Source organism: Somniosus microcephalus, unplaced genomic scaffold (genome assembly GCF_052327205.1).
Source record: "Somniosus microcephalus isolate GS21.2 unplaced genomic scaffold, FLI_Smic_1.0 unresolved_chr6, whole genome shotgun sequence".
In the NCBI taxonomy this organism is placed as follows: Eukaryota; Metazoa; Chordata; class Chondrichthyes; order Squaliformes; family Somniosidae; genus Somniosus; species Somniosus microcephalus.
In genome coordinates this window covers 46,234,394-46,258,706 of record NW_028225184.1, presented here as the reverse complement: position 1 = coordinate 46,258,706, position 24,313 = coordinate 46,234,394, and the positions used below count along the sequence as shown (strand labels likewise).

At 44.8% G+C, this 24,313-nt stretch overlaps 1 protein-coding gene across 1 annotated transcript; it reads right to left on the bottom strand.

Annotated features, from left to right (window-relative positions):
* Window positions 1-717: 717 nt before the first annotated feature.
* Window positions 718-23,645, bottom strand: LOC147087260 (uncharacterized). The gene is made up of 6 exons (XM_085978138.1): window positions 23,630-23,645; window positions 13,648-13,941; window positions 7,072-7,368; window positions 5,344-5,433; window positions 4,393-4,420; window positions 718-850 (listed from the first exon to the last, which is right to left on the bottom strand). Exons 1-6 carry the CDS (start codon window positions 23,634-23,636, stop codon window positions 718-720), a joined length of 849 nt encoding a protein of 282 aa, XP_085834264.1. The 5' UTR covers window positions 23,637-23,645.
* Between the last annotated feature and the right edge of the window lie 668 nt (window positions 23,646-24,313).

Sequence of the window (24,313 nt, the reverse complement as noted above, 5' to 3'; positions counted from 1 at the left end):
TGGAGGCACGAACCCTCACAACATTTAAGAAGCATTTGGATGAGCACTTGAAATGCCATAGCATACAAGGCTAAGGACCAAATGCTGGAATATGGGATTAGATCAGACAGGGCTTGATGGCCGGCGCGGACACGATGGGCCGAAAGGCCTCTATCCGTGCTGTATAACTCTATGACTCTATGACTATGACTGTTTAAAGCCCACTCTAAGCCAAAAGTTCGAGCGCCTACTTCTGACATCCTCGGAAAATGAACGGACAACTTAACTTTCCAGGTGGGATACTAGAATGTGGTGTATATTGGTTCAGTGGGAGAAGTAGAAAATGGTATTTTTTATATCACAATGCTCTGCATATTCCACACATTAATCAACAGTTAAACTGTAACTGCTGTACACTGTCTGAATTCCATTGTACAGGACTTTATTTGCAGCTGCATTCATGGTAATTGAACTCTGTCATTTCCCTTCAGTTCCTGTAGTGGGAGCAAATCTACACTTCGCCCCTCAAAGATTTGTGTTCTATTGGAAATACATTTGTTCAATCCGCTTAGACAAACAGAGATCCGTTCACTATTCTTTCTTGGAGATCATTCTGTCGGCTTTTTAAGACATATTGAAGTGTAATCAAAAACGTTTTGGTCTCTTGGATATTAATTACTGGACAAGGCAATTGTGATATTTCAAAAGAACAAGAACTCTGTTAGAGAAGGCAACAGATTATTCAGACACACCTTTCCAGGAGCTGGAATAAGCGAGATAACAGACAGCATCAATGGAAAAAATAAAATCCCAGTGCATTTGTAACTTACAGCGTTTACTCTCGGCAATGTTTGCAGGTGAAGAGTAGCATCTAAATGAAACAAAACACAAAATAAATGGATTGATGTTTCAATACTAAGAGCGTTTCCCTCTTTTATTAAACAGTTTTATACCTATGGAGGATTTGTTTATCATCATATGGATGGGACACCATCTCCACTCTCATTAGTGGGAATTAGCTGGTCCTTGACAACAACCAATGGGTATTTGACTATCCACTAGGAAGTGAATGGACCTCCGATGCTGAGCTTTCCTTCTCAAATCATCTTCGTCTCCAGGATGTGGATGGGTTGGCCGAGGTTTTCCTCGACATGGGCAGTAGATGTGCACTGTATGACTTGATGTTTCCGACTGGAAGGAGGGGAGCCGAGCATGGCGGCCAGAAGCCGACCCGTGAAGAGAGAGAAGTAGACCCCGGGCCGTGGAGTGTGGAGCCGGCGACGGTGAAGAGGAGGCCGCATTGGAGAATTCACATCCCGACGATGTGTTCGGCGAGTCGGGCAGAGGAGCGCAGTGCAACGAGCAGCAGCAGCAGACTCATGACACGCTGCAGCACGTCGGCCGGCAGCTCCATTTCGGGTAACTCGCAGTCCAGGTGGGAGGAGGGGAGCCGGGCATGGTGGCCAGAGCGGGAGAAGCAGGCCACCACACGTGGAGCCGGCAACAGTGAGGAGGAGGCCGCGGTGAAGAGGAGGACGGAGCGGCTGAGGGACATCGTGCTCCCACTGCCACGGGAAGCCATTGTATAGACTTTGAACGCGGCGCTGTATGTATAGCTGACGCGTCCCTACGGGGAACAAGCATTCCATTGTACTTGTTACATATGGCAAATAAATCTAAGCTGAATCTGAATCTGAATCTGAATCTGTTTCTCGGACTATCACTGATGCAGCGACAGCTTGTCTAGTCTTGAGTTGTCCTGTGATTTCAATGAGTGCTAAACTCTATCGATTGTTGAATATTAATGCATTTAATCCATGATAATAATGTTAGAAATTTGAATAAGAAAACACTTGGCTTTAATGTATTATGCATCACCCAGAGTTGCTACCTCTCTAAAATATCTTAAAGCCTGTTGTAAATATACTATTATCCATTTTGTTCATTCTTTTCTCATTATAATAACATATGTGTACCGTTATTCTGGAAAAGATCTATATAAATGTATCACACTGTAGTTACACTGTCACACCACTGGCAGCACTATAGCATATTAACCTGTCCTGTAGAGGAAGTTCGATGCTCCACCCAACCCAATGTGTCAGCTTCACAATTTGGCAATGGTTTGGCTATTTAACTGAAAATAACAATAAAATGTGAAGTATTGTCCAACGGGGAAAGACTGCCAACATTGGAATTTAATTATACCTGTGTACCCTAGTGCAGTAATCCACTACCCTACAAAAGCAAAAAGTGGAAGGAGCACACATCAATCCAAGCACCCCACCATCTGGCCCCTTCAAACACAGTCTGTCCCACCTGTGACAGAGACTGTAGTCACCTGAGAACTCATTTTTAGTGTGGAAGCAAATTATCCCCGGTTGCGAGTGACTGCCTAAGAAGAAGCAGATCCTGCAATACTGCACTTGAAGACACTACTTAGTCCGGAAACCACATGCCTAATGCGCTGCGAATTCGATGAGTAATACAATAAAAATCTTATTCGTGCTCTTTATAAAAAGACACCTCCGATTGTAATTGGTTGCTTCACATTGTCCTTTATAAATATCTCTGCTCTATTCATTGTAGAATCAAAATCAGCCGACAGAAATTTGCCATGCTGTAATTACAGCTCTCCCCCAGTGGTGGCGTGGTGCAGATTCTCAGCATGTTTGTAAAACCTGTGATGCTATACCGACTCTACTTGCTGCAGCAATTGCCAACTATTTGACTACTTTACTGTAAATATATAACTATTTTGAACAACACATGATCAGACTTCCTATTATAAACATAAAGCACAGTAGGTCGGATATAAAAAGGGGTTTGGTTTACATCTATGTGCCATGTCACAGAATCACAGAATCACAGAAACCCCACAGTGCAGATAGAGGCCATTTCGGCCCATCGAGCCTGCACCGACACATATCCCACCCGATCCCCGTAACCCCTACACCAACACATATCCCACCCTATGTGCAGGTTAGGTTGATTGGCTATGATAAATTGACCCTTAGTGTTAGGGGGATTAAAATATGTGGGGTTATCCAATGATCTCTTTCTGACTATCCTCTCTGCATCTTTTGAGTACACTCGCTGATCCCTCCCTGTCTAAAACATCACTTTAATTGAATGATGAAAATATAAATTCAGAGTTTATTTTGATTCTTGGTCAGAGTCACTAAAAGTTTCTGAATGATTGACACTGTATGTGATTCACAGTTGTGTTGCTAAATACAATAAAACGTCTACAAACTGTTGCTAGAAATGTAGCAATAACATTTTGTTCATTCCTTTTCGTTGACTGCAAAAAAAGCTAAATGCAAATGACAATTTTGGATGCACGAATCCAAAACTGAACTTACATGTTAGGGTCTCACTGCTTTGGTCACCAGGAGACGCTGTGTTCCTTAATACAACATAAATCGTCAATTAATCATATTATTTTCGATGGCACAGTTAACTAAATTCTTGATACAGGTATTGATTGTATTTCAGACCTGGATCCCGTGTTATATGTAGACGTGTCTCTCTGCCCACGTCCTGGAACATTTGCTTATCCAACTGTTCGGGGCCACGTTATTCCTTGTTACCCTGGAACTAATCATTAGTTTGACGTCTAGGGCGATTAATGAGGACCTATCTCCTGCTCTCACCATGTGGAGTGGCACCGTTAAATAGTTTGTGAATATTTCCTCCCGTTGGCCAATCTTTTTTCGAGCACAGATTCCAATTGTCTTAAACTAAGAATTTGATGGAAATCGTCACAAACGGATTCGCGATATCGCTTCAGTGAGTACACATAGGGATTTCTTCTCTCATTGACATGCCGTCCCCAGATGAGAAAGACTATAGCTTAATGAGATATTGAATAAAAACACATTTAAAGGGATGTGGAGCAGATGCAAACAGAATTACTGAAGTTAGTGTAACCTGCCTGAATTGGAGTTTGAGTGTGTTTGATTGTGTATAATTGTGTGAGTTTGTGTGTGTGCAATTTTCTGTGTGTTTGAGTGTGTGTGTGTGTGTGTGTTTTAACATGAGTGTCTGTCTGAGTGTGTGAATGTGTGTTTTAAAATGAGTGTGCTTTTAAGTGTGAGTGTAAGCTTTAGATAGTGTGTGTGTCTGTGTCTTTGTCTGAACGTATGAGAAAGTAGATGTGTTCGTGTGTGTGAATGGGTGTGATTATGTATACATGTCTGTGTGTATATGTACATTTATTTGTGAGTGTCTGTATGTGTATACGTCTAATTGTGTGTTGGAGTGTGTGCGTGAGTGGGAGTGGGGGAACATCTTTCTGATGTGTAATGGAGGTGATGTAAACAGGGTACAATTATTCCTGAACGTCTGCATCTGAGTTTTATCTTGGTCGGGTGTGGTTGAAATTGACAATTCAACAGTTAATTTTCTCACCTCATTTCTCTGCTGCTTCTCCACTTCCCTGAAAAGAAAATTTATGTGTTAGAAACCTGAGCCAAATACTGGATTACAAAATAGGAATATGAGAAAAGTCAAAGAACAGAAAAGTTCTTTTTGACACTGAAAACTATGCCTCAGCACCATAATTGACCCGACAAAACCACAAAATGTTTCATGAAGAACAGGAAGGGTGTAATTTTAACCTAACACGCCTGTGGGAAGCGGGCAAATTGAGGCAAAATTTCCATTGTACACACATCCATTTCCCACTCCACTGAACTATAGTTTCATTATATGCCGTGTTCAAGAATTTCCTCTTCCATACTCATGCACTACCCTAACCACCTCCACAAGATCACCTCTCAGCCGTCTCCTTCCAGACTAAGAATCGCGAATTTTTCGATTAATTCTTTACAATGTGACACTGTGGGTTGGAATTCCTCTTCTCTGGTGAATTAAAATGGGCGGCATCGCTCGCTCTGCCTGTTGTACACCCAACAGGACATTCAGTTCCATACATGGATAATATCATAGGTAGCCAATGTGATATCATCCATCTTGCACTATCAAGCAAGACAGATTTGTACCCCAGTAATGCAACAGTGCAAAAGTAGCGGTAGGGTTGAGCCGCCCATTCTACGTTAAAATCAATGTTCTATTGAAATCAATAGGACGAAATATCGGATAGTGCATATAACAGGCGGCCGATTAAATTCCTCCCGTTATGTGCTTCCTCCAAAGAAGCATTTCTACCCTGGTCACTTTCAGCTTCGACCCTCGCTATTTCACCTGTCAGTCTACAATTTCCAAATATTTACAGTCTGAGCTTATGGTTGGAGTGGAAGATGGTTGGTGGAGCTTGTCAGTACTGGGTAAGCAGAGCGGGGGCAGTAAGCTTAGTCTGTGTGTCTGTAATGAACGGATAATCCGTATTGTTTAACCCACCTTTCTTCCAGAAGCACACACCCAACAGAACAAAGATGAGAATCAGACCCACAGCAGCGCCAAAACCAGCCTCCAGCGCAACGAATTTATCTAAGTGAGATAAAGGGACACAGTGGAACCAAGTTAAACAAGAGTTTGTACCCAAATTGGATGCTCTGCAGCTTAACAGAAGCCAGCAATAGGCAGTGGATCCGGAGTGATTTCCAAAACAGAAAACATACATAAGAAATTAAAAGGTTTATATAAGATCATAGAATTGCACAGAGTGGAATGAGTCAATTTGGCCCATCGTGCCTGTGCCGGCTCCTTTGAAATAGCTATAAAATTAGGATCACACCTCTGCTCATTCCCCACAGCGGTGCATTTTGTACTAAATTTCAAGTATATATCCGATCCCCTTTGGAATGTTACTATTGAATCTGCTTCCACCTCACTTTCAGGCAGTGCATTCCAGATCACACCAACTCGCTTGTTTATTTTAGTATTGTCATCCCCCCTCTGTGTTTTGCCAGTTATCTTAAATGTGTGCGCTCTGGTTACCGACCCTCTTGCCAGTAGAATCAGTTTCTCCTTATCTACACTATCGTAAACCCTCATAATTTTGAACCGTTCTATTAATGTCCCCTTAACATTCTCTGCTCTAAAGAGAACGACCCCACATTCCCTTGTCTCTTCACATAAAATGGCATAGCATTTCCAACACTCGCGATACTTAATGTTAGCAGTTCCTTGGATTTGCACTGTTTCGATAACATGCCTCAGATGTTCACTGTCTGTCTCTCCTCCTCTCTGTTTATATAATAAATGACCTGCATTAAATCAGTGCAGCAAAATCAGTGAATCATTAATAAAGTCGGCGGGGGTTTGGCATGCAGGGGACGTCACAATGCACTGGGTGAACATGATGCAGCACGAAGATCGTTGTCATTGGTCGATTGATTAGTTGCCTCATTAATTCTTTGATTCCATCATTGGATATTAACCATGTGTCTGGGACCAAGCGACTGTTTATCTTTTCCCATCTGGCGGCCGAAATATAAAAGGCTGTGGAAATTAATTAGTTAGTTTCATTCAGTAAGTTTCATTCTGATCACTGGCTCAACACTGCCAATGCGAGGCAAGAACCAGTTGAGCTAATGGCCCAGGAATTAGGGTCAGAGGCATCCCCCGGGTGCAAGCCCCCGACTTGCACTTACAGGCGCGGCTGCCGTTGTGCTGTGGGTCTGCGTGGAGTTCCGATACTGGTTAAAATTAACTTTTTTTAAGATCCTAACGTGGATATATTCTTATCTCAGCTTCTCTATGGGGCAAACGTGGAATATTAGAGAATCGTTGAGGAAATACAAAAGAACACTTGTGAATCAAAGTTTTAATCCGTGTTAGAGAATGAAAACCAATCTACGTTTAATGCTTTAGTTCTGCCATCAGTTACGCGGTAAGCAGTGAACACTTAATGGAATAAGCGTCAAAGGGTTTTCGAGCACTGGCGCAAAGCGGGCGGTGTCACATCACATGCCTGTTTTAAGCCCCGCCCGATATTCAGTGCTATTGGGCGGGATGTAAACGGGCGGTCTATGCGACAACGTCAAAGAAGAATTTTAACCCCTGGATATCATTTCCACGGTAGCTTTAATCGTTAAACAGAACATCTGATGCAGACTAACAAGGAAGCAAAAGCACCTTTTACTGGGGTCGGATGAACACAGTGACTGTGTAAATCTCACGCACCTCCTACAGTTATCTGTACAGGGTCGCTCAGAGCCGATGATAGCCACCTTCCCCTCACATCCACTTCATACAGACAGGAATAATTTCCTCTTTCGGCGTGATCCATATTCCTGATATTGAAGGGGACAGAATTGTTCCGTGCTTTAGCAGTCTGGACAGCCAAGTAATTCGCTTCTCCTTGACTGTATAAGTAAAATGCGAGGCCAGGAAGGTCCCGGGCGCTTATACAGTTAAATGTAACTTCTCCACCCTTCACAGTAAAACTGGAATCCACTGATATATTTGGTTTGGGTTGACCTGTAATTAGGCACGAACAAGTAGCGACGAGTTATTCAAAATTGAAAACAAACTTATTCTTGTGAACCAAAATATGAATGTCCTGGACTTGTGTACACAGGGCATAATTAAAACGTTGTACTTGACACGAAACTCGAACAGATATTGAGCAGTGAGGAGGATATAAACACACATCAGGAGGGCATGATTCTGCTATTCCCATTTACACCTTTGCTAGGCCCCTCGTTTGTTTCTTTACTTGTCACATTACCTTCTCCTTTTCCCTTTTCCAATCAGACCTTTTGTCTTTTAATCTCTCCTGGATTCCACCCTATCACCACCCCTATGTTCCTTTCTGCCCTCCCCCCTTTCCCTGCCCCTGTTCTGATGAAATGTCATCGACCTGAAACGGTGATGCTGTATCTCTCTCCACAGATGTTGCCTGGCCTGCTGAGTATCTGCAGCATTTTCTGCTCTTATTGCAGAAGGACATAGACAGACTGATGAAACTGAGAGCAACATGGTAGATGAAATTTAACACAGCAATGTGTGAAGTGAAGCATTTTGTTGAGAAGAATGAGGAGGGGCAGTTGAAACGAAAAGGTACAACTTTAGACGAGGTGCAGAAACAGAAACCTTATTTGCAAATCCTCAATTCTTTGAAGATGGCAGGATAAGCTGAGGAGATTTTTAAAGAAAACGTTTATCAAGCAGATGCTTAGACTACAAAGACAAAGAAGATATGATAATTCTGTATAAATCACTGGTTAGAACTGCTGTTGTAATATTGTGTCCAAATCAGAGCATCCCACGTTAGGAAGGATATCAAGGCCTTAGGGACGGTGCAGAAGAGATTTCCCAGAATGTTTCCAGGGAAGAGTGATTTCAGTTATATGGAGAGACTGCAGAAGCTGCTATTTTTCTCCTCAGAGTATAGAAGGTGGTGGAGAGATATAATAGAGGTGATCAAAATTAGAAGACTTTTGATAGATTATTTTTGGAGAAACATTTTACAGAGTCAGAAATGTAGGTAATAAGGGGAAACAGGTCTTATTGTGCAAATCAAACATCTCCATCTTCTCTGTTCTAAGAAGAACAACCCCAGCTTCACCAATCTATCCATGTAACTGAAGTCCCTCATCCCTGGAATATAGCTCGAAAATCTTTTCTGCACCCTCTCTACGGCCTTCACATCTGTCCTAATGTGCGATCCCCAGAATTAGAGTGAATACTCCAGTTGAGGCTGAAGTAATATTTTGAAAGGTTCATCATAACTTCCTTGCTTTTGTACACCATGCCTCTATTTATGAAGTTCAGGATCCCGTCTGCTTTTATTAACTGGTTTCTCAGCCTGCGCTGCCACCTTCATCGATTGGTGCACACATGCTCCCAGGTCTCTCTGTTCATTCATCCGCTTGAGGATTTTACCCTTTGGTTTATGTTGGCCCAGAAATTCGGGTTCGGTGCTTCCCACGGGTGCAAGCCCCCGACCTGCACTTAACTTGTGTGCCAGCCGATGAGCTGTGGACCCCGTGGAAGTCCGATCCAGGGCCTGCTCCAGCTGCCGGCGCGCAGTGCTTGCGTATCCCAGGGGCGCAGTTAGATCGATGCATCCACTGGGATCAGGTGGGCCATGGGGAGCCAATCGGAGCAGGGAATGCTCCATTCATATTTCTGACAGGAAGTGCTGTCAAACTTAGTAATACTATGGGCCGCAAAACATCACTAAATCGTCAAACTTATTTTTTTTAAAAATCACATTTTTAAGATAAACTATAAATTACATGAAATAAGTATTTTAAACAATAATTTAAATAAAGAAAAAAAGATTCTAACGGGACTAAAAATAAACTTACCTTTCTTTAAAGTATTTAAAAATAATAAACCTGTGGAAAACATGTATTAGTTTTAGTTAATTAACCACTTACCGTTGTAAAAAGCAGGCCTTACGCCTGCTTTTTAAATGTCTAACTTCTGGAGAATTACACTCCCGAGCAAACCTGTAAAGATAAACGAAGTTCGATGCGCATGCGCAGCCTCTCCCTCGCACGCGTTCGACCTCTGAACCCCTGCTTTCAGGGGAACTGAAGTGCTGGTTTTCCGAACATGCGCAGTGCATGCAGGAAACCGGCACTTCCACTGGGCTTACGGGTGTGTACCCCATGCGTCCTCACCCATGGAGACCTGAATTTCTTGGCCAATGCCAAACCTCTTTCTTCCTACCAAACATTATCACTTCTCACTCTTCTGTGTTATTATATTTGGTGTGTTTAGTGCATGTCTGGTAAAATAAATATAAAGAACAACAGAAATTAATCTCTGCATTTTCTTGTGCAGTGAAGTGTTGGTAACGGTAAAGGATGTCACTGAACGCCTGCAGAGCATTCTGTAGGGCGTGGCGAACAGTCAGAGGTCGTGGTTCACATTGGTACCAACGACATGGGTACAAAGAGGGATGAGGTCTTACAACAAGAATTTAGGGAGCTAGGTAGCAGATTAAATAGCAGGACTTCAATGGCTGTAATCTCTGGGTTACTCCTGGTGCCACGTGCTAGTGAGTATAGGATTAGGAGAATAGAGCAGATGAATGCGTGGCTAAAAATTTGGTGCAGGAGGGAGGCTTTAGTTTCCTGGATCACTGGTTCTGCTTCTGGGGAAAGTGGGACCTGTACAAGTCGGACGGGTTGCACCTGGACCTGAATGGGACCAACATCATTGCGGGGAGTTTTGCAAGTACTGTTGGGGGAGGTATACATTTACTTGGCAGGGGGATGGGATACGGAGTGGAGCTATAGTAAGGGGTGATACACAGCGAAATATAGAGGAAAAAACAAGACAGCTTGGAAGGCAGAGCAAATATGTAATGGCACAAGGGATTATGGCAAGGCTGGATGGCATTTATTTTAATGCAAGGATACTTGCGAGTAAGGCAGATGAATTGAATGTGTTGAATGAACACATGGGAGCATGATATTGTTGCTATCACAGAGACATGTTTGAGGGAGGTGCAGGACTGGCAGCTCAATATTCAGGGATATAGAAACTTCAGGCGAAACAGAGAGGGTGAAAAGAGGAGGGGGTGTCACAATATTAATCAAGGAGTCAGTTACTGCTGCAAGGAGGAATGATACATTAGCAGGTTCCTCTAATGAGGATATATGTGTAAAACATAAAATCAAAAAGGGGGCAGGCACTTTGCTTGGAGTGTACTACAGGCCCCTAATCAATCGAGGAACCGTTATGTATGCATATCTCAGAGCAGTGTACAAGTATTCGGGTAAAAATAGCAGGGGATTTCAACTTCCCCAATATTAACTGTGATAGGCAGAGAGTGAAAGACTTAGAGGGTGCGGAATTAATAAAGTGCATCCAGAAGAACTTTGTGAGCCAGCTAGTGGAAAGTCCTACAAGAGAGGGGGCGGTACTGGACCTAATTCTAAGGAATGTAGCCGGGCAAGCGGTAGAAGTGTTAGTAGGAGAGCATTTTGGTAAAAGTGACCATAATTCTGTGCGATTTAAGGTAGTCATGGAAAATGACATAGATGGACTGGAAATAATTGTTCTAAATTGGGGGAAGGCCGATTTTAATATGATAAGGCAGGATCTGGCCAAAGCTGACTGGGATCAGCTACTTGTAGAAAAATCCACATCAGAGCAGTGGGAGTCTTTCAGAAAGGAAATAGAGAGTGTAGCACGGCAACATGTTCCCGTAAATGTCAAGGGTGGGACCAATAACTACAGGGAACCGTAGATGTCAAGGGATATACGAGAATGGATAAGGAAAAGTGGGAGGCTTTTGTCAGATACAAATGACTAAAAACAGTGGAAGCCCTAGAGGAGTTTAGAAAGTGCAGGGGCGTATTAATAAGAAATTAGGAGAGGGAAGAGGGGGCTTGAAAATGCACTGGTGGGCAAAATAAAGGAAAATTACAAGGTGCTTTTTCAGTATATTAAGGGCAAGAGGCTAACCAGTGAAAGAGAATGGCCCATTAGGGACTAAAGTAGCACCCTGTGTGTAGAGTGAGAAGATGTAGGTGAGGTTTTAAATGAATACATGGCATCTGTGTTCACTATGGAGAAGGATGATGTAGGCGTAGATACCAGGCAGGGGTATTGTGATATACTTGAACAAATTATTATTGAGAAGGTGGAGGTCTACTGGTTTTAGCAGGCTTAAAGGTTGATAAATCCCCAGGCCCAGAGGCGATGTAACCCAGGCTGCTGTCTGAGGCAAGTGAGGGGATTGCAGGGGCTCTGACACAAATTTTCAGAATCTCTCTGACCACAGGGGATGTGCCAGAGGACTGGAGAACAGATAACGTAGTACCATTAATCAAGAAGGGTAGTAGGGATAAACCTGGGAATTACAGGCCTGTGAGCCTAACATCAGTGGTAGGGAAATTATTGGAAAACATTCTAAGGGACAGAATTAGTCTCCACTTTGAGAGGCAACGTTTAATCAAGGGTATTCAGCATGGTTTTGTGAGGCGGTGATCATGTCTGACCAATTTGATTGAATTTTTCGAGGCGGTTACTAAGTGTGTGGAACAGGGTAGTGCAGTTGATGTGATCTACGTGGACTTCAGTAAGTTATTGACAAAGTCCCGCTTGTGAGACTGCTCAAGATGGTAAGAGCTCATGTGTTCCAAGGCAACTTGGCAAGTTGCATCCAGCATTGGCTTCGTGGCAGGAGGCAGAGGTTGATGGTCGAAGGTTGTTTTTGTGACTGGAAGCCTGTGTCCAGTGGTGTACCGCAGGGATCAGTGCTCGGTCCTTTGCTGTTTGTGGTCTACATTAATGTTTTAGATATGAATGTAGGAGGTATGATCAATAAGTTGGCAGATGACACAAAAATTGGTGGATTTGTAAATAGCGAGAAGGGAAGCCTCAGGCTACATGACGATATAGATGGGTTGGTGAGATAAGTAGAACAGTGATAAATGGAATTTAACCCTGAAAGGTGTGAGGTGATGCATTTTGGGGGGACGAACAATGCACAATCAATGGTAGGACCCAAGCAAGGGCAAAGGTTCAGAGGGACCTTGGTGTTCATGTACATTGATCACTGAAGGCAGCAGGACAGGTTGATAAGTTGGTAAAAAAGGCATAAGGGACACTTGACTTCCTTAGCCGAGGCATAGAATATAAGAGCAGGGAGGCTATGATGGAGCTGTACAAAACGCTAGTTAGGCCACAGCTGGAATACTGTGTGCAGTTCTGGTCGCCACACAATAGGAAGGATGTGATTGCATTGGCGAGGGTGCAGAGGAGATTCACCAGGAAGTTACCTGGGCGGCAGCGCTTCAGCTAGGAAGAGAGATGGGACAGGCTGGTGTTGCTTTCCTTAGAGCAGAGAAGGCTGAGGTGGGACCTGCTTGAGGTGCACAAATTTTGAGGGTCATAGATAGGGTAGATAGAAAGCATCCTTTCCCCTTAGTAGAGGGGTCAATATCCAGCGGGCATAGATTCAAGGTAAGGGGCAGAAGGGTTAGAGGGGATTTGCGGACTAACTTTCTCACCCAGAAGATGGTTGGACTCTGGAACTCACTGACTGAAAGGGTGGTAGAGGCAGGAAACCTGAAAAGATTCAAGCATTTAGATTTAGATGAGTTGTTGAATCGCCATGGTTTACAAGGCTGGCATGGACACAAGTGCCGAAGAGTTTCTATCTGTGCTGTCTCTCTCTTGGACTCTATGCTGCCGAAATGCATTGCCGAGAGAGATACAGAAATCCAAAATGTAATTCGATTAAAAACAGGATAAGATTCAAACTCTCGGCATGCAGATTCTGTTGTCTGACAGATAAACCTGTAATGTGTCAAGGACAGTCAGTCTGGAAAGCTTCTTGAGCTGCCGCTACACGCAGTGGAGTTAAATCCCTGGCGCCATGCTGTCATTGTGGCACTAAACTTTGAAAGTTCAAACATATAGGGAGTATTTTTCATAGGTGGCTCCTTGAAACACGTGGTCACCATTCGATTTTACACATATAATTACATGGCAAAAAAATCAGGTGGGGCATAAAACGGGCGGCCCAATCGCTCTCGCCCATGACGATTTTAATTCCCTTATCCCCAGTAATGCCTTTGCCTGTAATAGGTTTACAGCGGGTGAAGGCAGGGCCCAGTGTTACAGGGATCCTGTCTAGATTTGAGCAATAAGATCAAAACCCATTCGGTTATCTTCCTCTCTCCTAATATTAAACCACTCATTCTGTTACAGTAACTGAAGCATGATTCAACAAAAAAACTAAGAGTGAAGAACAAAACATATAAAAATTCTCTGCTCCCTTTCACTCACCTGCTATCTTGACCGTCACGGATTCGCTGTGATCAGATGCTAACTGCCTCCCATTTACTGAGGTTCTATATTGGCACTGGTACCGCCCTTCTAGGTCTTTACTGACAACCGTGAATGCTCTAATGTTGTTCGTTGAGACGAATTGATCAGTGTACAGCCTTGAATAAACTTTGTAAAAGTAGAAGGTTTTATCTCGATAATCTCCAGTCACGGTGCAGGCACTGGTGACCGCCTCTCCTACAACATACACTCCACTCGGTTGATCAAGCGATATCACTGGCGTTTTTAGCGGCTCTGTGGTAACATAAATGGAAAGAATATTTACAAAATGTATCTTCATTTTCAGGTGCAGTGCAAGGTTTGGAACTCAATGTTGATTGTGCGCTTTCACATCGGATACAGAGATTCCACAAAAGGGGAGATCGGGATTGGATTACAAAGGAACAAAGAAAGACTAACATTTCTCAGGCGTGTTTCACCACCACAGAATGTGCCAAAGCGCTTTACAGCTAATTTACTACTTTTAAAGTGTAGTCGCTGTTGTAATGTAGGTAATAAAATGGCGGTGCAAAAGAACATAAATCAACTCGAGTTCTCTGTCCAAATTCCGGTTTTAGGCCAGGTTTTACCCTGGGATACGAGCGGAACAGGGAAATGGTTGCTTTGAAATGACCAGTGCTGCTAAGTTAGCCGAGGTGAAGATGCGATCAGAAAGATTGAAAGACTCCATGATACCCACATGGCGACCGGCAGCAGTGCAAGTATGAAACCTGCACCAAGAGAAGGCAGTTAGAAACAAATCTCAGCGGGGCTCTGAAGTGCGCACATTTGACATAATTGAGTGGTTTTGGTGGACCCGCAATTATTGTTATCATTACCGGGGTAGAAGTCACTGTCATGGCCGTAAACTACTGTCCCTCCCCAGTTTCCTCCTCAGAAGGTGATGTGTCGCCTTCTAATTGAAGCACAGTCAGTCCGGTGCGATCCAAGTGCAAAACAAAGTAGTGTGTTCTAAGATTTTGACCCTGCGACGATGAAGGAACAGCAATATATTTACTGGTCAGGGTGGTGTGAGACATGAAGTGGAAATAATAGGTGATTGTTTTCCCATTCGCCTGTTGCCCTTGTCCTTCTAGGTGGTAGATGTCACGTGTTGAGCAGGTGCTGCCAACGAAGCCTTGGTGCGTTTCTGCAGTGCATCTTGTAGATGGTCCGCACTGCAGCCATGGTGTGTCGGTAGTGCAGGGAGTGACTGTTTAATGTGTTGCATGAGGTGCCAATCAAGCGGATGGATTTGTTCTGGGTGGTGTCAAATTTCCTCAGTTGCAGCTGCATTCATCCAGGCAAGAGGGGAACATGTCATCACAAGTAAGACTAGTGCCAAGTAGTTGGTGGAAAGGCTTTGGGAGTCAGGAGTTTTTTCTTTCGCTGCAGAATTAATCGAAACCGAACTGTTCTAGTAGCTACAGTGTTTATGTGGAAGGGAATTGGAGTTCATGTTTTTGCAGGCATTTTGGAGTTGATGGTTTTGGATTTGAATTTGGTGGTAATCGTTTTGTGGTAAATTTGGAGGTGTTAATGTTCCCATGTGCCTGCTGCCCTTGTCCTTCTGGGAGGTGGATGTCTCGTGTTTGTGAAATGCTGCCGAATTGCAATGCAGAGAGAGATATGGAACACCACTTAGTAATTCCATTTAAATATCGCGCATAAAATGATTATTTTTAAATTCGGTACACAGATTCAGTGCTCTGAAAGTGAAACCTGTAATGTTTCAAAGCCTGTCTTTCTGATGTGCTTCCTGAGGTGACGCTACATTCAGTGGAGTTAAATCCCGGACCTGGGTGTGAGCAGTGAGGTGAGGCGAGGCGGAGCTTAAAACCGGCAGCGACCCGAGGCCCGACCAGAGAATCCGACATGGGAGTGAGCAGTGAGGTGAGGTGAGGCGGAGCTTAAAACCGGCAGCGACCCGAGGCCCGACCAGAGAATCCGACATGGGAGTGAGCAGTGAGGTGAGACGAGGCGGAGCTTAAAGCCAGCAGTGACCCGAGGCCCGAGCAGAGCATCGGACCCGGGAGTGAGCAGTGCGGTGAGGTGAGACAGAGCTGAAAACCGGCAGCGACCCGAGGCCCGACCATAGAATCGGACCTGGGAGTGAGCAGTGAGGTGAGGCGAGACGGAGCTTAAAACCGGCAGCGACCCGAGGCCCGACCATAGAATCGGACCTGGGAGTGAGCAGTGAGGTGACGTGAGGCAGAGCTTTAAGCCGGCAGCAACCTGAGGCCCAACTAGAGCATCGGACCTGGGTGTGAGCAGTGAGGTGAGGCGAGGCGGAGCTTAAAACCGGCAGTGACCTGAGGCCCGACCAGATCATCGGACCTTGGTGTGAGCAGTGAGGTGAGACGAGGCGGAGCTTAAAGCCAGCAGTGACCCGAGGCCCGAGCAGAGCATCGGACCCGGGAGTGAGCAGTGAGGTGAGGCGAGACGGAGCTTAAAACCGGCAGCAACCCGAGGCCCGAACATAGAATCGGACCTGAGAGTGAGCAGTGAGGTGAGGCGAGGCGGAGCTTAAAACCGGCAGCGACCTGAGGCCCGACTACAGCATCGGAACTGGGAGTGAGCAGTGAGGTGACGTGAGGCAGAGCTTTAAACCGGCAGCGACTCGAGGCCCGATCACAGCATCGGACCTGGGTGTGAGCAGTGAGGTGAGGCGAGGCGGAGCTTAAAACCGGCAGCGACCCGAGGCCCAACTAGAGCATCGGACCTGGGTGTGAGCAGTGAGGTGAGGTGAGGTGGAGCATAAAACCGGCAGCGACCCGAGGCCCGACCAGAGCATCGGACCTGGGTGTGAGCAGTGAGGTGAGGCGAGGCGGAGCTTAAAACCGGCAGTGACCCGAGGCCCGACCAAATCATCGGACCTTGGTGTGAGCAGTGAGGTGAGGCGAGGCAGAGCTTAAAACCGGCAGCGACCCGAGGCCCGACCAGAGCATTGGACCTGGGTGTGAGCAGTGAGTTGAGGCGAGGCAGAGCTTAAAACCGGCAGCGACCCGAGGCCCGACCAGAGCATCAGACCTGGGTGTGAGTAGTGAGGTGAGGCGAGGCGGAGCTTAAAACTGGCAGCGACCCGAGGCCCGACCAGAGCATCAGACCTGGGTGTGAGCAGTGAGGTGAGGCTAGGTGGAGCTTAAAACCGGCAGCGACCCGAGACCCGACCAGAGCCTCGGACCTGGGAGTAAGCAATGAGGTGAGGCGAGGCGGAGTTTAAAACCGGCAGTGACCCGAGGCCCGACCAGAGCATCGGACCTGGGAGTGAGCCTTGAGGTGAGGCGAGGCGGAGCTTAAAACCGGCAGTGACCCGAGGCCCGACCAGAGCATCGGACCTGGGAGTGAGCAGTGAGGTGAGGCGAGGCGGAGCTTAAAACTGGCATCGACCCGAGGCCCGACCAGAGCATCGGACCTGGGAGTGAGCAGTGAGGTGAGGCGAGGCGGAGCTTAAAACCGGCAGCGATCCGAGGCCCGACCAAAGCATCGGACCTGGGAGTGAGCAGTGAGGTGAGCCGAGGCGGACCAATTCAACAGCAGAGGAGAGAGGTAAATAATAATCCAAGAGTGACGTCACCAGGAAGCAGGTATGTGATTGGTTGGATTGGTTGGTGAGTATTTCTTTCTTCTTTTCATTACAAGCTTAAATTCTGCGGTTTTTTTCTAGGGTCTCTGTGCTGTAGTGGAGACAGTTGGTAAACCATTTAACTGGTGTAATTAGAGGGATTGATTTAATTTAAATCCAATTATTTAAAGGGTATACTAGCATCCATAATCGGGCAGAGGGTGTCCATAACTAACAATAAAATTTTTTATTAATTACATAGAATGGAGCAGGTTATGTGTTACTGTTGCGAGATGTGGGAGCCGGTAGACCCCATTGAGGCTAACGGTGATAACATCTGTGACAAGTGTCTGCTGCTATCGGATCTCTAGCTCCGTGTTGATGAGCTGGAGTCTGAGCTTCAGACACTGCGACACATCAGGGAGGGGGAGAAGTACCTGGACTCTGTGTATCAGAAGGTGGTCACACCTATGAAGTTAATTAATTCAGATGTAGCCCATGGTCAGGGACAGGACGGTGTGACTACGAGTGAGGCAGGTACAGGGATGCAGGAGGTAGTGCTGGAGCAGCCGCAGCCCTTGCTCTTGTCCAACAGGTTCGAGGATCTTACTCACTGTGGGGACGGGAGCAGGGTCTGCAGGGAGGATGAGCAACCTGGCCACAGCACCGTGGAGCGGGGGGCCATTCAAGTGGGGGGAGTAAATAGAAATGTTGTAGTGGTAGGGGAAAGTATTATTAGGGGGATAGATAAAGTTCTCTGCAGCCAAGAGCGAGAGTCCCGGAAGCTGTGTTGCCTACCCGGTGCCAGGGATAAGGACATCTCCTCTGGGCTGGAGACAAACTTGCAGTGGGAGGGGGTGGACCGAGTCGTCATGGTCCATGTTGGTACAAACGACATAGATAGGACTTGGAAGCCGGTTCTGTGAATGGAGTATGAGCAGCCAGGGTTCAAATTAAAAAACAGATACTCAAGGGTAATAATCTTTGGATTATTACCTGAGCCACGAGCGAATTTGGCTAGGACAAATAAAATAAGAGAGTTAAATGCGTGGCTCAAAGACTGGTGTGGGAGAAATGGGTTTTGCTTCCTGGGACACTGGCACCAGTACTGGGGCAGGAGAGAGCTGTTCCATTGGGACGGGCTTCACTTGGCCAGTGCTGGGACTAGAGTCCTGGCGGATCATATAACTACGGCTGTAAAGAGGGCTTTAAACTAACTAGTGGGGGGGAGGTTCCTAGGGAACAAATAATAAAAATGACAACAGAGAAGGTCATAGACTTAGGTAACAGTGGGGAAGTTAAAAACCAGAGCGTGTCAGGAAGGGGAAGAAGGTATGGAATAAAAGGTAAAGTAATAAAAAGGGCAAAAGTAGGAACTAAGTGTCACAAAACACATTTGAAGTTATCTATCTGAATGCACGTAGCATTCGAAACAAAATAAACGAGTTAATGGCACAAATAGCTACATATGGGTATGATCTTGTGGCCATTACAGAAACATGGCTGCAGGGTGACAATGCCTGGGAATTAAACATACCAGGTTATTTAACAATCAGGAAGGACAGGCAGGAAGGAAGGGGAGGTGGGGTGGCTATGTTAATAAAGGAAGGAATCACTGTAATACAGAGAAATGATATTGGGTCAAAAGATCAGGATAATGAAACAGTTTGGGTGGAGATAAGGAATAATAATGGGGAAAGAAACACTAGTGGACGTAGCCTATATGCCTCCGAACAGTTGCAACTCGGTTGGACGGATTATCAATCAGGAAATAGTTGAGGCTTGTAATAAGGGAACATCTATAATTATGGGGGATTTTAACTATCATATTAATTGGACAAATCAAATTGGGCAGGGCTGCCTTGAGGATGAGTTCATTGAGTGTATTAGGGATGGGTTTCTTGAGCAGTATGTAACTGAACCGACCAGGGGGCAAGCAACCTTAGATCTGGTCCTGTGTAACGAGACAGGATTAATTAAAAATGTCCTAGTAAAGGATCCCCTTGGGATGAGTGAACATAACATGGTTGAATTCCATGTTCAATTAGAGGGTGAGGAGGTTGTATCTCAAACAAGCGTGCTAAGCTTGAATAAAGGAGACTATGAATGTAAGAGAGCGGAATTGAGTAAAGTGGATTGGGAACATAGATTAAAGGGTAAGACGATACATGATCAGTGGTGTACATTAAAGGAGTTATTTTACAACTTCCAAAAAAAGTATATTCCACTGAGAAAAAAAGTGTGTAAAAGAAAAGACAGCCATCCGTGGCTAAGTAAAGAAATTAAGGATAGTATTCGACTAAAAACAAGGGCATAATAGGTAGCCACATCTAGTGGGAGGTTAGAGGATTGGGAAAACTTTAAAAGACAGCAAAAAATAACAAAAAGATTGATTAAGAAAGGGAAGATAGATTATGAAACTAAATTAGCAAAAAATATAAAGACAGATAGTAAGAGTTTTTATAGTTATATCAAAAGAAAAAGGGTGGTTAAAGTAAATGTTGGTCTCTTAGAGGATGAGACCGGGAAATTAATGGTGGGAAATATGGAGATGGCAAAAACACTGAATAAATATTTTGTATCAGTCTTTACAGTAGAGGACACCAAGAATATCCCAACACTGGACAAGCAGGGGGCTATAGCGGGGGAGGAGACAAACACGATCAAAATCACTAAGGACGTGGTACTCGGTAAAACAATGGGACTCACGGCGGATAAATCACCTGGACCTGATGGCTTACATCCTAGGGTCTTGAGGGAAGTGACGGTAGGGATTGTGCATGCATTGCTAATAATCTTCCAAAACTCCCTGGACTCAGCAAAGGTCCCGGCAGACTGGAAAACTGCTAATGTAACACCCTTATTTAAAAAGGGCAGTAGACAGAAGGCTGGAAACTATAGACCGGTTAGCCTAACATCTGTGGTAGGTAAAATTTTGGAGTCCATTATTAAGGAGACAGTAACAGGACATTTGGATAATCATAATTTAATAAGACAAAGTCAGCATGGTTTTATGAAGGGGAAGTCATGTTTGACAAATTTGCTGGAGTTCTTTGAGGAAGTTAAATATAGGGTGGATAAGGGTGAACCAGTGGACGTTGTGTATTTAGACTTCCAAAAGGCATTTGACAAGGTGCCACAAAAAAGATTATTGCTTAAGATAAAAAATCACGGGATTGGGGGTAATATTCTGGCATGGATAGAGGATTGGCTATCTAAAAGAAGGCAGAGAGTTGGGATAAATGATTCATTTTCAGACTGGCAATCAGTAACCAGTGCTGTTCCACAGGGGTCAGTGCTGGGTCCCCAACTCTTTACAATCTATATTAACGATTTGGCGGAGGGGACCGAGTGTAACACATCAAAGTTTGCAGATGATACTAAGATGGGAGGGAAAGTAGTGAGTGAGGAGGACATAAAAAACCTGCAAGGGACATTGACAGGCTAAGTAAGTGGGCAGAGATTTGGCAGATGGAATACAATACTGGAAAGTGTGAGGTTATGCACTTTGGCAGGAAAAATCGTAGAGCAAGTTATTATCTTAATGGCAAGAAACTGGAAAGTACTGAAGTACAAAGGGATCTGGGGGTCCTGGTGCACGAGACTCAAAAGGTTAGTATGCAGGTTCAGCAAGTGATTAAGTAGGCCAATGGAATGTTGGCTTTCATTGTTAGGGGGATAGAATATAAAAATAGGGAGGTATTGCTTCAGTTGTACAAGATATTGGTAAGACCGCACCTGGAATACTGCATACAGTTTTGGTGTCCGTACTTAAGAAAAGACATACCTGCTCTCGAGTCAGCACAAAGAAGGTTCACTCGGTTAATCCCGGGGATGAGGGGATGGACATATGAGGAGAGGTTGAGTAGATTGGGACTCTACTCATTGTAGTTCAGAAGAATGAGAGGCGATCATATTGAAACATATAAGATTGTGAAGGGGTTGGATCGGGTGGATGCAGGGAGGATGTTCCAGATGATGGGTGAAACTAGAACTAGGGGGCATAGTCTTAGAATAAGGGGCTGCTCTTTCAAAACTGAGATGAGAAGGAACTACTTCACTCAGAGGGTGGTAGGTCCATGGAATATGCTGCCCCAAAAAGCTGTCGAAGCGACATCATTGCATAAATTTAAAACAGAAATAGACAGTTTCCTAGAAGAAAACTGAATTAAGGGTTACGGGGAGCGGGCAGGAATTTGGACATGAGTCTAGATTCGGATCGGTCATGGCTCTGTGGGTAGCCGAGCGGGCCCAGGGGCCATGTAGCCTGATCCTGCTCCTGTTTTGTGTGTCTAATTCTGTTAGATTCAGGAGATAGTCCTGTCATAGTGGATTGGCGGTTAGGATCAGATCAGCCATGATCTTATTGAATGGCGGAGCAGGCTCGAGGGGCCGATTGGCCTTCTCCTGCTCCTATTTCTTATGTTCTTTTGTTCATTTTCTTACAGTGATTAAAGCATGATTTTATTAAAATACCTAGAGAAGAACAACACATATAAAAACTCCCTGCTCCCTCTCACTCACCTGCTGCAGTGACCATCACAGACTCGCTGCAATGAGATTCTAACAAGCTTCCATTGACGGAGCTTCTATATTGGCATTGGTATTTACTGGTAACCAGCAATGTTCTAATGTTGCTTTCTGTGACGATTTGATCGGAGTGCAGCCTTGTATAAACTTTGTAAAAGAAGAAGGTTTTAGCACGATAATCTCCTGTCACGGTGCAGGTAATGGTGACTGTCTCTCCTAGTACATACACCCCAGTCGGTTGATCAAGCGATATCACTGGCGTTGTTAGTTGAGCTGTGGTAACATAAATGGAAAGAATATGGCGACCGGTGCCAGTGCAAGTATGAAACCTCCGGCAAGCAAAGGCAGTTAGAAGCCATTCTCAGCGGGGATTTGACTGTCACACATTTCACATAATTGAGCTGTTTCGGTGAGCCCGCATTTATTGTTATCATTACCATTGTGGTAATAGCTGGCATGGCCGGCAACTACTGTCCATCCCCAATTTCCTCCTCAGAAGGTGATGTGTGGCCTTCTAATTGAACCACAGTCAGTCCGGTGCGATCAAAGTGCGCAACAATGTAGTGTGTTCAAATATTTTGATGCTGCGACGATGAAGCAACAGTGCTATATGTCCAAGTCAGGGTGGTGTGAGACATGAAGGGGAAATAATAGGTGATGGTTTTCCCATTCACCTTTTGCCTTGTCCATCTAGGTGGGAGAGGTCGCGGGTTTGGGAGGTGCTGCCAACGAAGCCTTAGTGCATTGCTGCAGTGCATCTTGTAGATGGTACCCACTGCGGCCACAGCGTGTCGCTAGTGGAGGGAGTGAAGGTTTAAGATGGTGCATGAGGTGCCATTCAAGCGAGCGGTTTTGTTCTGGGTGGTGTCAAACTTCCTGTGTTGCAGCTGCACTTATCGAGGCAAGTGGAGAAAATTCCGTCACATGCAAAACTAGTTCCACGTAGACAGTGGAAATGCTTTGGGGAGTTAGGAGTTGTGTCATGCACCACAGAATTCATCGCATCCGACCTGTTCTAGTAGCTACAGTGTTTATTTGGAAGGGAATTGGAGTTCATATTTTTGGAGGCATTTTGGAATTGATGGTTTTGGATTTGAAATTCGTGGTAATCGTTTTGTGGTGAATTTGGAGGTGATAATGTTCCCATGTGCCTGCTGCACTTGTCCTTCTGGGAAGTGGATGTCGTGTATTTGTGAAATGCTGCCGAAATGCAATGCAGAGAGAAATATGGAACACCACATATTAATTAGACTTAAATATCATGCATAAAAGGATCATTTTTAAATTCGGCAAGCAGATTCTATGCTCTGACAGAGAAACCTATTATGTGTCAAGGCCAGTCAGGCTGATGTGCTTCCTGAGGTGAAGTTAAATTCCTGGCGCCATGCTGTCTTTGTGGCACTAATCTTGGATAGTTAGAACATATAGGGAGCTTTTCTGACTAGGATGGATCTTTAAAAATCGGGGTCAGGATTCCATTTTTCACACATGATTACATTGAGAACAATGTCAGGCGGGGCATAAAGCAGGCGGGCCAGTCGCTACCGCCCGTGCCGATTTTCCTCCTCTTATCTCCAGTATCGGGCTTTGCCAATAATAGATTCACAGCGGGTGAATTCAGGGCCCAGTGTTACAGGGATCCTGTCTAGTGTTGAGCGATGAGATCAAAACCCATTCGGTTATCTTCCTCTCTCCCAATATTAAACGCTTCATTTTGTTACTGTGATTAAAGCATGCTTTAATAAAAATACCAAGGGTGAAGAAAAAAATATATAATAAATTTCTGCTCCCTGTCACTCACCTGCTACAGTGAGATTCACAGACTCGCTGCGATGATATTCTAACCACCTTCCATTGACGGAGGTGCTATATCGGCACTGGTACCACTTTTGCGTCTAGAAATCTATCTAACACTTTCTTAAATACATTCAGTGGCTTGGCCTCAACAGCCGTCTATGGTAGAGAATTCAACAGGTTCAACGCCCTCTGAGTGAAGAAATTTCTCCTCATCTCAGTCCTAAATGACCAAACCCGTATCCTGAGCCTGTGACCCCTCGTTTTACTACCCGCAGCCAGGGGAAACATCCACCCTGTATCTGGGCTGTCTAGCTCTGTCACAATATTATATGTTTCAATGAGATCACCTCTCATTCTTTTAAACTCTAGTGAACAGAGTCATGGTCGACCCAACTGCACACAGTACACCAGGTGTGGTCTCAGCAAGGCCCTGTACAACTGTAGTAAGACATCTTTGCTCCTGTATTCAAATCCTCTTGCAATGAAGGCCAGCATACAATTTGCCTTCCTAACTGATTGCTTAACCTGCATGTTTGCTTTCATTGACTGGTGTACAAGGACACCCAGGTCCTTTAGCACATCAGCATTTCCCAATTTTTCAACATTTATACAAAACTCCACTTTTCTGTTTATCGAACCGAAGTGTATAATTTCAAATTTATCCACGTTAAACTGCCATGTATTTGCCCACTCACTCAACTTGGCTAAATCGTCATGAAGCCTCTTGCATTCTCC

What these genes read in the sequence shown, in the direction of transcription:
- LOC147087260 (XM_085978138.1), bottom strand. An exon ending in CGTGACGGTCAAGATAGCAG is followed by an intron (nt 7,369 to 13,647) that starts GTGAGTGAAAGG and finishes GCCTAATTACAG; the next exon opens with GTCAACCCAAACCAAATATA. An exon ending in AGAAGCAGCAGAGAAATGAG is followed by an intron (nt 851 to 4,392) that starts GTGAGAAAATTA and finishes TGTTTCATTTAG; the next exon opens with ATGCTACTCTTCACCTGCAA.